This window comes from Ptychodera flava, chromosome 12 (genome assembly GCF_041260155.1).
Source record: "Ptychodera flava strain L36383 chromosome 12, AS_Pfla_20210202, whole genome shotgun sequence".
In the NCBI taxonomy this organism is placed as follows: Eukaryota; Metazoa; Hemichordata; class Enteropneusta; family Ptychoderidae; genus Ptychodera; species Ptychodera flava.
In genome coordinates, this window is record NC_091939.1 from 12,482,781 (window position 1) to 12,496,222 (window position 13,442).

General features: G+C 38.5%; 2 protein-coding genes across 2 annotated transcripts in view; one reads left to right on the forward strand and one right to left on the reverse strand.

The window, feature by feature from the left end:
- Nucleotides 1-385: 385 nt before the first annotated feature.
- Nucleotides 386-2,172, reverse strand: LOC139145027 (uncharacterized). Its single transcript, XM_070715928.1, has 2 exons — nt 2,015-2,172; nt 386-1,136 (listed from the first exon to the last, which is right to left on the reverse strand). Exons 1-2 carry the CDS (start codon nt 2,107-2,109, stop codon nt 524-526), a joined length of 708 nt encoding a protein of 235 aa, XP_070572029.1. The 5' UTR covers nt 2,110-2,172; the 3' UTR covers nt 386-523.
- Nucleotides 2,173-5,242: 3,070 nt separating this feature from the next.
- LOC139145028 (uncharacterized) overlaps nt 5,243-13,442 on the forward strand; it is a 43,587-nt gene continuing 35,387 nt past the window's right edge. The window contains exon 1 of the mRNA XM_070715929.1: nt 5,243-5,469. Within this exon, the coding sequence (XP_070572030.1) occupies nt 5,355-5,469 (115 nt within the window). The 5' untranslated portion in view covers nt 5,243-5,354. The remainder of the gene's footprint in view (nt 5,470-13,442) is intronic.

Consider the following 13,442-nt stretch of genomic DNA (forward strand, 5'->3'; position numbering starts at 1 on the left):
AAAAATGATAGAGAAAACAGTGTGAAACCTCAGTAATACTTTATGGGTTGCCTGTGCCAGTGTGAAAATCTCAGTAATACTTTATGGGTTGCCTGTGCTTATACATGGGAGTCTATGGACTGCCTTATACATGGGGGTCTATGGAGGTGAAAACTAAAAAGTTCTCTAACACGGCCAAATTTGATCGCATTGTAAAACAAATCGAAGTGCATCTGTATGAGGTAGGGTACTATCCTTGAACCAAGTTTGAAAAAAATCGCTCCAGGCATCTCTGAGATATCTGGGTGAACGGACGGACGCAGGCACGCACGCACGCACACACAGACGCACGCACGGACATGACCAAACCTATAAGTCCCCCCGGACGGTGTCCGTGGGGACTTAAAAAAACTATTAAAATGAAAATAGCTTACAAAATATCTAATAAATCTACCATGTTAGGTTGTGCAAAGCAGGTTAATTGCTTATATTTAAAAATAAATATTATGATCGGAAATACACTGTATTCTCTGTATACTTCTTTCTAAGAGTTCATCCACGGTCTTTCGTCTCGTTGCTGTTTGTTGTACGCCTTCATGGCTTTCTTTGGGGGAACGAGAGTATTGCCGAGACCTGCTCGCTTCCTCTTCTGATTTTGCAAAACGTCTTCATCATCTCCAGCACTGTTGTTAAACGCCTCATTATCAAATTGCATGGCGTTTGCCGCTGTCCCGGCCGGAGCGAACTTGAGCACAGGGCCCCTGCCACTGCTGATGCTGCTGCCGCCGCCACCACTGTGCACAAACTTGCATTTGTCACCAAATCTGCATTTTCCTTTCAGAAACTTATAGCAGACCTTTTTTTGTTTGGCTTCCTGTCTCTCTACCGTGCTGAGTTTCACATGCTGTTCCAGGATTGATGTCTTGGCGTCCTCCTGGTCCTTGAAAGGGTTAGCATAGATAGACGAGCTACTCCTCTGCTTGGAAGAGTCTCCCGAGCTGGTACTGAAAATATCTGGAAGGGGCAGTTTCTCTTGTGATTCCACAGGGGAAGGCGTCACCTCATCATCATTTTCACTTTCATCAGAGTCACTAGAGTTGGTCAACAAATTAACTCCACCCTGGTATGTCCTTGATACTGCCTCGAGTTGGTCTGTCCTGCATTGTCACAAAATGAAAATATGTAAAGCGATTTATTATTCATGGACAGAGAAAGACCTAACTGAATAAGAAGTCGCCTTTTATCCTGTCCTATCAACTCTTTACTAAGGCTTAGACCTTATAGTAACAATAAACATGTGTGAAGAACACAAATTGTGAAAATGAATGGGAAAAAATCAAGAGAAAAAATCTATTATGTGGATCTTGAAAAATTGTGGTTTTGTTAATTGGAAGATACATATTTCAAACCATGATAGTTAGCATTACATGGTCACACACTTGTGCCTGCTTAGTTTTGACCTTGGTTTGTTTTGCAAATTTGGAGAAAAATCTCATATTTGCAATTGCATGTGTGTGTATCGTGTTCAGTATGTATGTAAATGTGTATGTGCATATATGTGAGTACATATATCTATATAGCTACGTACACTTTTCTCCATATGTACGTATACACCTGTAAATATATCAGCATAATCTATCCGATGCATGTGTACTGTACTGCTGCACATTTTAAATATCTGTCAATACAAATCAGGACTAGGATAACTACATTGCGGTTGGGAATTTAGAGACTGGGTTCTCGGTGTTCACAGTCATGAACCACCTCCCCAGCTCCATGGAAGGACCATGTACTGTGTGCCACCTCCATGCCCGTTCCAAAGGCCCGTCCCCTCTCCTCTCTATGCCAATGAACGACAGTTTTTTAGGGAGACAGCTCTGGGTTAGTCGCGTCCTGTGGGTTTCACATGTATGTGTTACGACAAGAGCTGGTCTGCAATGTTTCATCAAATATGCCAGATTACCAAAGCGTGTTGCGAACTTATCATCTTCGTTTCGACAGGACGACCACTTAATAATTCTTTAAACTTGCTTACTTCACACAACTTTTGAACACAGCCTCTTCACCTTCGTCTTGATCGGAATCACTGGACGAAGCTCCGTAGTCTGCAACGAGAGCCATAGACGCCATACTAATCACAACTAGGGCAGTAGGTGTAATTAGGTCAATGTTGAGGGCGCTGTGAACCGTGGCTGCATGCGTTGTTCGGGGCGCTGTTCAAGTGAGAATTTCGGTAAATTTTCGATCGGATTTGAACTCAAAACGTACGACACCTTGTCACCTAGCGAGGACATCACAGCCAACAACGCTCAACTAAATTAAATAAAAAGAGGTGGTTCAATAAACGAGACTGATTTCTGAGAGTAATCAACTTAGGAAACTATCATTGCAATACTCTCATCCTTTTACAACACTTAATGCGTGTTCAAGCTATTTCATTTGCTGCCTCGTGTTATCTGTTGGGGCTGTAATCCTTTTTCTGTATAATTGCTTGTCTCTTTGGAACATGTTTCTCGAGACGTATCACTCCCGTAAGATTAGCATGTTGTCCTCACGTAGATTATTAAATACTTACATGAATGGAGGGTTTTCTTGGGGCATCGACTTTCTCAAAATGATAACTTGCTAATCAGACAGTTACTAATTCATTGGCTAAAATTTTGCGATATCGATTAAAGTCAATAGGGTAACAGACATAATAGGGATCGATAATTGTCTCCGAGCGTGTCTTATTTCAGGAATTCAGCGAACTACAGACTGTGAGCGAACCAACACTAAGGCTCTAGTCACCTTCGAAGACATCAGATCTGAGCGGAGCAGACTTCTCCGTTTTAAGCTTATAAAGATCAAGCTCAATTTGTCTGTAATAAAATATCGATGTAGATTAAATAGCTTACCAGAAAATCATATCGGTACTTTTGATATTGCGAAGTACTGATCAAAGCAGTTCATGCTGCAAACTTGTCGTCTATCTGACTTCGCCTCAAACTGCTTCCTGTATTTCAAAGTCGAATGCATTATTTCACACACACGGGCAGGGTCAACCTTGAGGTATTGTAAAAGTCATATCTTTTTCAAACCAACTGCCAACAGCACGTACGTATGCAAGGCGTACCTAATAGCGGCTGCACAAAGTTCGCGGCAAAAACGTTAGTGATAGGGCCTATAGGCCTGCTGTGTTATGGAATAAAAAAATGCAACCCCTTGAACACACCACAATTGGCTCTTGTCCGCTGTATGGAAACCTGGCACAAAAACAAATAAACAGACGATGTTTAAAAAGTAAATTTCGTAATTTTATTATAATTTTAAATATTCACGATTTTATCTTTCGCAAAAAAACTAACAAATTTTGTTAGAACATTTTCTTAAGCAAAATTTTCGCGAAATAGCCCACATGAGGCCGAAAATAAACAAGTCAAATAAATTTGAACTTGTCGAAAATCTAAATCTGTGAGCGCGATGACAAAATTATATGTAAGTTCATACTCTGTGTATTATTCCTTTCATAGTAGTTCCTGCACAGCTTCCCTATGAACGCACCCTCCCATTCACACACAGGGATTCTTAAACTAGTAAAATTGTTCCGGGGTAATAGGTCGACCCTCTCAACATGCGCTGGCTACATACCAAGTTTCCTTCGACATATAAGCTTACGAGCAAATCATGATCGCTGAGCTGCTAAAAAACGGCTGAAATTTTTAAAACGTTTGCTTATGTTATTGAGAATCAATCGGATTTGATGCAAAAACTGCCAAAATATTAACAAATAAACTGAAATTTCTGACTGAACGACTATCTTCTGGTCATAGGTGAACAAAAGTGTTCTCATTTTTCATCAAGTTCTCGGTTCGTGGACTCTTTGAGTTCAGGTGAATACGGACTCTAGTCGTTGCATTTGATTGTCCCGATTGGTTTTTATACTAAGCGTCTCAAAGTCAGGTTCCTACTTTATATGATTTTTCAAAATTTCTATTTTTCCTCGGTAATGCGAGGCTAATCAGCTGGTTGAGTTATATGTAGTCGACAATTTGCGAGATAATTGAAACCAACAAGACTGAAACATGCAGTCGAGTATGGCCGCCATCTTCGACCCCGTGGGGGTAGCGTCGCAGTTGGCGGTCTACATGTAAGCTTATGAATCATAGTTGTCGTATTGTAAATTATGCTATAAGTTGAAAAAAAATTGTATAGCCACAGGGCCATAAGACGGTATTAGTCATAGCAAGAGTGTAAAAAATTAATGATTTATGATTATGAATAATGTTGATAAAAATTTAATATTTCTAGCATTCTTGTATACTTACAAAAGTACCCTACTGCATTAGAACCTTGAATGACAATATTAGTTTTTATGCCAAATTCACGCAGTTGTATTGCAGACTCTGTTATTAATAAAATTTATGATCATGAATGTTGTTGATAAAAATTCAACATTTCTGTCATTATTGTATACTTACAAAAGTACCCGACTGCACTGGTATTAATGCCAAAAATTCACGCAGTTGAAGCACACAACCTCAGAAATATAGTCAATATAGTTACAGCTGTAGCATTGCACAGTAACTTGATGGCACGGTCAGTGTTCAGAGAGACTGCCGAGACAGTACTATGACCACTCATCAATGTATGAAAAACTTAAAAAGGCCAAAATAGTTACAAATTAAAACGAAATTGCTGATCGACTGATTCGATAATTATCTTCACGATGATATGTGAACAACGGCGTTTTAAGGAAGTCAGGCACTTCGTGCGTGACTTTTTGCCAAACTTTACCGCTTCCAGTAATCTTAGGGTTGTTATGTTAATGTTAGCTACAATAAAAGAAAAATTTACATTTACGCAAAAGACACCATAGCTTAGTTGGTCAAGTTACCCTGTGTCGACATGATCAAACGAAAACACAAACCGAAGGAAAACATAAACATCAAATCAAATGATAAACTTCTCGGAAGTATACGTGCATCCTGTACGATTTAGAGTTTTAGACCTATGTCGTAAGTTTGCACCTAACCTGATGGAATTTCTTTTATTATCACATATCACTCAGCTGGATAAGCTTAACCATTGTTCATTTTTTCCAGTTATCAGTGACGCCAACAATGCTCCGTAATAATATCATTTTGTTTTGTTAATTGCGTTTTCTTATTTTCATATTAATGAGATAATGAAACGGCAACATTGAGAGAGAGAGAGAGAGAGAGAGAGAGAGAGAGAGAGAGATCTTATTACCCAACATACATTGCGAATGTACCTTTCCGGAAGTAAGTGGTTAATGACCTAACCGGCACGACACCAAACGTCGAGACACACGTCGACAGCTCAGCTGGCACTGTACTGAATATCGACGGACAGGAAGTGTGAAGCAAGTCAACATGTCAGGCAAAGTCAGACAACGGGCATCAGCAAACCCTACCGACTCAGCCTCAGTTACTGTCAATGAAAGAATTCTGAAAGAATGCCATACACTGTACACTGGCGAGGAGCAAGGTAATATCATTGAGTCTTCTGACTCCAGGAAAATGAGTTTTTGAGTCGACTGAGTGGCTGCGGTGCACGATAACCGGAGTTCGTTATTGATGGTTTGTGTGTCAGTCTTTTGAATGAATCTGCGCGTTGAGCACATCTTCACGAGCAATTGGAAGGTTTCTACATCTGCTGTTTATGCGCGTGAGTGCTGCCATGCCACTGAAGCAGCTGTCTTTGTCAACTCAATCCAATTTTGGCCGAATCACCTTCGGATCACATATGCCGGTTTCAAATGACGTAACCGGTAGCGCCAATGCATTTCGTGCAGTACAGTATTTATATAACGGTCGTTGGTGGCGGGCTGCACGAGTGCCAACACGAATTACACAATGAGTGTTCTGGATTCAGTCATTCCAGAGTGGGGAGTTAAGAATGGACTTAGTACCAGCCTCTCAATCACTTTCATCCCAATTGTCTAAGAACAGCAGAATGATTAAGAATAACATTTTGCCACAACTTGCATTGTCATGTATATTTACAAATAACATCACAAATCAGTAGTTATGAAAATAAAAATTAGAAATTATCAAATCTACTATCCCCTGTACTGTGATTTTAAATCTCTCCATGTGCACTAAAACTCAACATTTTGTAGTGAATTTGTAATAATTGTCCTCTGAGTCTATGTCCTAAGGGCTTTGCAGTTCTTCTGCTGCAATTTTGTTGATTATTTTTGCAGTACTTTGTAACTTGTGATTCAAACTATCTCGTGCAAACTCCATTGGATTTGACATGTGATCCATTTGGTGCCCATCTTTACTTTCACTGTGGGTGGATACTGGATTTTTCCTTCGTGCCTCATTCTGAACCACTTAAGTGTATCACTTGTTCAAAAAACAGAATACATTTGCTCTCAACTGGATGTGGGAAAGATGACAGTTTCATTCATTTTAAGTATTTTGTCTGAGTAATTAGGCTGCATATCAGCCATACTGCCTTGTTCTACCCTTTTTGTGCTGAAACATTGAGATGTCTCAGCTTGTCAAACTAATCAGCCTTAAAAGGTCCAGTGCATCATTGTCAATGCAATGTTCTAACCATGGTTTGAGGAGTGACCCTAAGTTGGACCTCGTCACCCCCAATTCCCTGTAAACAGGTCCACGCTCACCATTGATAACAATGAGTTTGGGACAAACCATGGTGTTCAAAGGGTTAACCTCACACCCCATTCCCCTGTGTGTAAATCCGGGCACAATGGGAATGCACCAAACCCTGGTTGTAGGATGAACACTGCATGTCCATTTCTTCTATCAGCTTCATGTGTACCCTTCAACTGCCAATATCCAATGTGGGCAAGCAGTCATTCTTAAAGTTAAAAGTTAAACGTTCATTACTATTGTCATAGTAAGGAATTACATGTCCTTTCCTATAAAATAAGTCACATTGCAAACCATGCAGTTTTTACTGTTGACCAATGAATCCTAGTCTCAATTTGAATCCAGGTGTCAGCAATAACACTTACATGATGTCACACACACACGCACACACACACACACACACACACACACACACACACACACACACAGAGGCAGTGTTGACAAGTTGAATATTAGGCTTTCCAACGTGATTTTTGGATGAAACAAGAAACTGCACTTCACAAACAGAGCAAAAATACTGGAAAATACGTCAAAAGTTACAGGTGATTGCAGCTGTCCAGATTGCGAACCACAGGAACAAGTTTAGACAATCATGATACAGTAGCCTCAACTTTTGATGGTTTTTTTTTCACTATTTTTGTTTTTACCGGTAATGTCGACCACACTATTTTGTTCTATTCTCCAAAGCATATTGAGAAACACAGTATACAGCTTGTTAAATCAGCCTGTGACATGTGTAGACTGCGTTGTTATTGTTGACAAGTGAATTCTGATCCAGACTAGAATTCAAATGTAAACAATAACAGTGTATTTTACATAGACAATGTATTGACAATTTAAAGAGTTGGTGATTTGACATGCTTTGGGGAGTAGAACAAGACATTGCAATTTACATACAAAACAAAATAATATTGAATTTGGTCTCAAGATACAGCTACATTGTACTGTCCCCTTTACAGCTCAAACATTACAAAACATGTACAATGATAGTTGTAGTAATAATAACCCTCTTTTTTTTGCAAGTTGAATCTTGTTGCATACCTGTCTATGCCCAAGACACGCCATAAAACAACATATTCAAGGTCTAAAAATTATTACGCTGACCAGTGTGCCCTTCAAAAAACATGTATTTCTGGAAAGTGCATCAATTTGAGGAATTGTGCAAAATTCTTTGTGTCAGCCCTACATCTTTACATGTAAACTGGAAAATTTGCATGCCTCACAGGCAATTTTTGTGCGTCATTGTGTGTCATATTGGCTTAGAGGGCACGCTGATGCTGACTGTGAGTTTTTCAAATGATTGATTTTGTTACTATGGATGGGTGTTGGTTGGCTCATAGATTAACAACATACCTGTAGAATGTACAATCGTATGGCTGGTGTACATCTACTTTCAATAAATCTCAATCACATATTTGTGAATTGTGACCCCTTTGGGAAATACAGATGAATTGTGATATCACCAAGGTATTTAAATACTTGGTAGCCAGCAGAAATGTTATTCCAGGCAAATTATCTCAAAGGAAAGCGTTTGTAGTTCAAAGCTAAAAAAATATTGACATCATAAACGGCTCATGAGATAAGAACTGTACCACTAGTTTAATCTAGTAAAAAGGTGACATTTTTAGGGAAAATAAGTTGGATATATAAAAGACAATATCTTTTTCGGGGGAGTTTTCAGGATATTAAATAATTTGATCCAAGGGATCCGGATAGTTTGGTTTAATGCGCTCAGCAGGGAATGTGAGCATGACATTTTAATCTTATGAAAATTAAGCTTTTACTAGACAAAGCCGATGTCTTTAAGTGGTATTTTTTGCATTTCAAGAAAATATGAAACACTGTCTTAAAACCAGCATAGAAATTTTTGAGTAAGCATGCAATGTATTTTTAAATCAATTAGGAACTCAAATAATGCTTAAAATTGCTAATCATGATCATAATGATATTAGATATGAGGGGTGGGGGTATAAGCTCACTGTACTGTTGTCCTAAAACTTTTCATCAATTTTGTATTTCTGTGTGACCGAAGGTAAGTATTGTCAGGAGTTCTTTCTCAGCATGATGAGTAATGCCAATGTAAAGCACATCCAAAATAACATCGAATGACAAAAAACGTTTATTAGATTTGTCCCGTGGAAGTAGATCAGCACAAACAATGAGTGGCCAGTGTATGTGTGTCAGCATTTGAGTTGTCTGTTTCTATTTCATTGTACATGTATGTTTGATTGGGGAGAGGTACTGTAAGTAGCTGGGTTTGGCTCTATACATGTGTATGTTTGACTGGGGAGAGATGAGTGGCTGAGCCGTTTGCTCTCTAGTCTAGGAGTCAAATTTATCCAAAGAGAAATATGGCATTGTTGAAGTCCAGTTTGGCATTTTGAGAAAGTGAAACTCATCATGTCAAACAGCAATCTGATTAAAATCAGATGTAGAGTACAGCAGCAACATCTTCTTATGTGTACGCGGTATTCTCTCGTTGTCGCCTCTCACTACAGGCTACAGCGAGAGAATACCGCATACGCATAAGAAGACGTCGCCGTACTCTACATCTGATTTGAATCAGATTGGTCAAACATGTTTATGTTTGAAAGACGTCTTTGCCATCACCTGGCTGATCTGTCGGAAGTTACACCCTCAGGTATAAAGTACCAGGGTTGGGCAATATTATATTGAATTGATGGTCCAAGGGACAGCATCAGAACAAATCCTATGGTCCTGCAACTTAAATTTGGTTGTCATAGTTTCATTCTCAATCATAGTGTCAGTATTTTGTCACATTATCCAACGGTCACTCTCTATGAGACCATTAACAGCAAAACAACTGCATGAACTGAGACCCTTCATTAAAAAAATCGGTGGTCACAGACCTCGGACCACTACAGTACTTACTTACTGACAAGGATAAGGATGACAGATTTGGATGCACAAGAATAGTAAACCTGAGCAAGCAAACCTGAAAGGGTTTTCTTATATTTGATTCCAATTATGATCTTGCTACTTGAACTTACTAATAATTTTGGCACCGCGTTAAAGGTATACTGTCACCTGTTCCAATATTGCCACAGTTACTACGGAAAGAGAAATTCTGACCAATCACAGATTTTAAGCGGATGGCCACTTTTTAAAAACAGCGCCCTCACATGAGCATTTTGAATACCAAGGAACGCCCCTTTGACCATATACGGGCATATTTAGATTACAGGTGACTGTATACCTTTAACATTTGTAAATTATTTTTACTCAGTTTACACTTCTGAATACAGGTGTATCAGACCGAGGAATATGAACATGCTCCATTGATAATGACTCATTATAATCATATTTGCATACCTAAACAATACACTTAATATAAATTAATACTGTATGGCTATGTCAAGCATCAACCATTGAATGGAGAAGGTGATATTTCCACAGCTTGATAAAGGATTTCTCTTCAGTCCCTGCTACACCCCTTCTTGTCTTTGTTGATCAGGCAGTGTTCAGTATAGATAGAAATTCTTTAATTATTGCAGATGTCAAATGTTTAGAACCTGCCTTTAGTTTCCCAACCCCAATTCATGCACATCCCTATCTTTCTTATCAGGATGGTATGGACCTCCATTGGAGGGAAATGAGCTGACAGGAAAGAATAATCGCCGCATCACTTTGACTTGGAGCAATGATCAATGTTTTCACAACTAGTATATAATGTATTTTACCTGCCATGGGTTAGTGAATGGAGCAATGTCAGTACCAGCATGAAAGTCAAGAATGACAAAATAGCCCTGCTCCCCTCAACATTTATACATAGTTTCTTTGAGAAGGCATTAGGAATCTATAAAACTCTACAAACAATGATTTTATTGGTTTAAAAATTTATCGTTGGAACTTACTTAAGTTCAAACTGTCTACCACTATAATAATGAAAGTCTGTTTTCTCAAGTGGATAGTGATGTATTTTTAGTTTTATGAAGGGCTTTTGATACATTTATAGGCGCCCATTAGAGAGAGACTTGGAGCATTTCCAAGTTCACTGAAATTGGTGTCAACTGGATCATCCCATTCTTCTGAAATAATGGGTTGGATAAGCACAGGAGCGCCTAGCATCCGTTTTTGGTGTGCAGAAGTTTGAATACGGCAAATGTGCACTGCAATTGTATTTAGCCAGAGAGAAAGTGTGATGTGAACTAATATTATTTGATATCGTCAAAAGTTTACATCGTAATGCTCTTTGTAACCTGACAGTAGGCCAATGCAACAAGAGCTTGAACTTGACTAAATAAGACCCAGGAATATATTATTAACTCTCTCATGCTAATATCCAACACACAATTGACAGCCAAGCTGTGGTAGGGCCAGTAACCCTTACTCTTATACACTAGTGGTAGCCAGTAGAAGCATATCGAAACACCAAACACTTAGCTTATCAACACAGACTGCATATATTTATGAAAAATGCACAGTTATTATTTACATTTGAATTCTAGTCTGGCCCCACAATTCTCTTGTCAGCAATATTACAATGTAGTTAACACATGTACAGGCTGAGTTGACAAACTGAATACTGTTTTTCTCAACATGCTTAGGGGAATAGAACAAGAAACTGTAGCTTACAGTAAAAACAGAAATAGTTAAAAATTCATCAAAATTTACAGCTTCTGGCACTTCAGCATCTTTTACAAGGCAAACTCTAACTAATTTATCCCAAAGCTATTTCTGTCTTATATTTTCTTAGTATTATCATCTCAAAGGAATTTTTGAGTGGTGACATTTCCTTCTTATGTGAGGAAATGGAAAAGAAGGAATTATATAAAATTTAATAAGAAAGACGTCTTTCAGTTGTTCTTTGCCATGGGTAAGAATTTCCGCAATTAATGAAAGTAGGAGGCTCAAAATTCTCCCTGTCTACTTTTTAGTCCCCACGGACACCGTCCGGGGGGACTTACAGGTTTGGTCATGTCCGTGCGTGTGTGCGTCCGTGTGTGCGTCCGTCCGTCCGTTAACGCAGATATCTTAGAGATGCCTGGAGCGATTTCATTCAAACTTAATACAAGGATTTCTTCATATGTCATACAGATGCACATCGATTTGTTTTGTGATACGATCCAATATGGCTGCCGTGTGGCCATTTTGTTACGATTTTTAGCTCATATTTGGTTTTGTATATAAATACCAAAAAGAGCTTAAATGATGAGTCAGTGGCGTCTGTATATCTGTATATTTGTGGGTATGTATGTATGTCCGTCACACACAAAGGCTCCCATACCGCCAAAGCTACCATCTCAGTATTTGGTGTACAGGTAGATGCAGGGGTTGAGATGTGAATTTGTTCAAATGAACATGTCAGTGTCAAAAATGTGCAAATGAGGTAAGAAAAAGGGAAATCCTGCAAATATGCATGAGTGATGGCATTCCAGTGTCTGAAACAGGCTTGAGTCATTGCCTGTCATTGTTTATGAAGTGTTACATATTAACAGACAAGATCAAACCATAGACAGTAGAGGGGGGAAGACTGTCTATGGTCCAACTAAGAGGGACTAACTGTTTCTGCTATGCATGTTGCTAAAGTTGTCAGACCTCCAGTACCGAAAGTTTCAGACCTTATTTACTTTGTCATTCTTTTTTTGCTGGTTTAAATATTTCTTGTTGTTTTTCTGGTTGTACTGTGCAGAAATCATTGTCATAACATCAGCGTAGAATTTTCCTGCACTGAACAGATAGAAACAATATGTATTGTTGATCTTTGGTACCCATACTGGTATATACCAATTCTGATCAAATTTGAGCGACACCGAATAATTGCGGTATTTTTTCATGTACAGAGCCATAACTCAGGCATATCTCAACCGATTTTATTCAAACTTGGTACAAGGACATTGACCAATGTCATAGATATGCACGTCGATTTGTTTTGTGATACGATCCAATATGGCCGCCAGACGGCCATTTTATTACGATTTTTTCATGTACAGAGCCATTACTCAGGCATGTTTCAACAAATTTTATACAAAGTTGGTACAAGGACATTGACCTATGTCATACATATGCACATTGATTTGTTTTGTGATATGATCCAATATGGCTGCGGTGCGGCCATTTTGTTATGATTTTTTCATGTACAAAGCCTCTCAACTGATTTTATTTAAAGTTGGTACAAGGACATTGACCTATGTCATACATATGCACATTGATTTGTTTTTTGATACGATCTAATATGGCCGCCAAGTGGCCATTTTATTACGAATTTTTCATGTCCTGAACTACAACTCAGACATGTATCAAGCGAATTTATTCGAAAGTATTTTTATCACAGACCTAATGAAGAGAACTCTATCCTCTCTGAGGACCTGTAATCAAAGTACCCATTAACAAGTGGGGACTGTGTCATCAACGATGACTTGTTCTATACAAAAGATGAACTTTGAGATCATAGGGGCCTGACAATGGTTAAAAAGGGATAATTCGTACCGAAGGTACAAATACGGTACATCTTTTATCCAACTCATGTCAATCTGCGTGAAAGGTAAGCTTTACAATTTTGAATACCCTTGGGCCTGAGGAATGACGGTAAAATGTTATTCTGTATGTTTCCTTGCTAAGACAACAAAAATAACAAATGAATATTTTTAGTTTTTTTATGAAGCAGTAAATTTTTCATGGTTTCATGACACTGAATGCCCCAATCACTGGAACTATAAGTACATATCATAGGACAGAAACAATCAAATATAATTTGTGGGAAGTACATTGACTGGTATCTAATTAAACCACAATGATCATCAATTGGACACAAAGGGGAAATGAAATGCAGAAAAATTTACAGCTGATTGTCTGTCAATTTTTGAAAAAATTCAA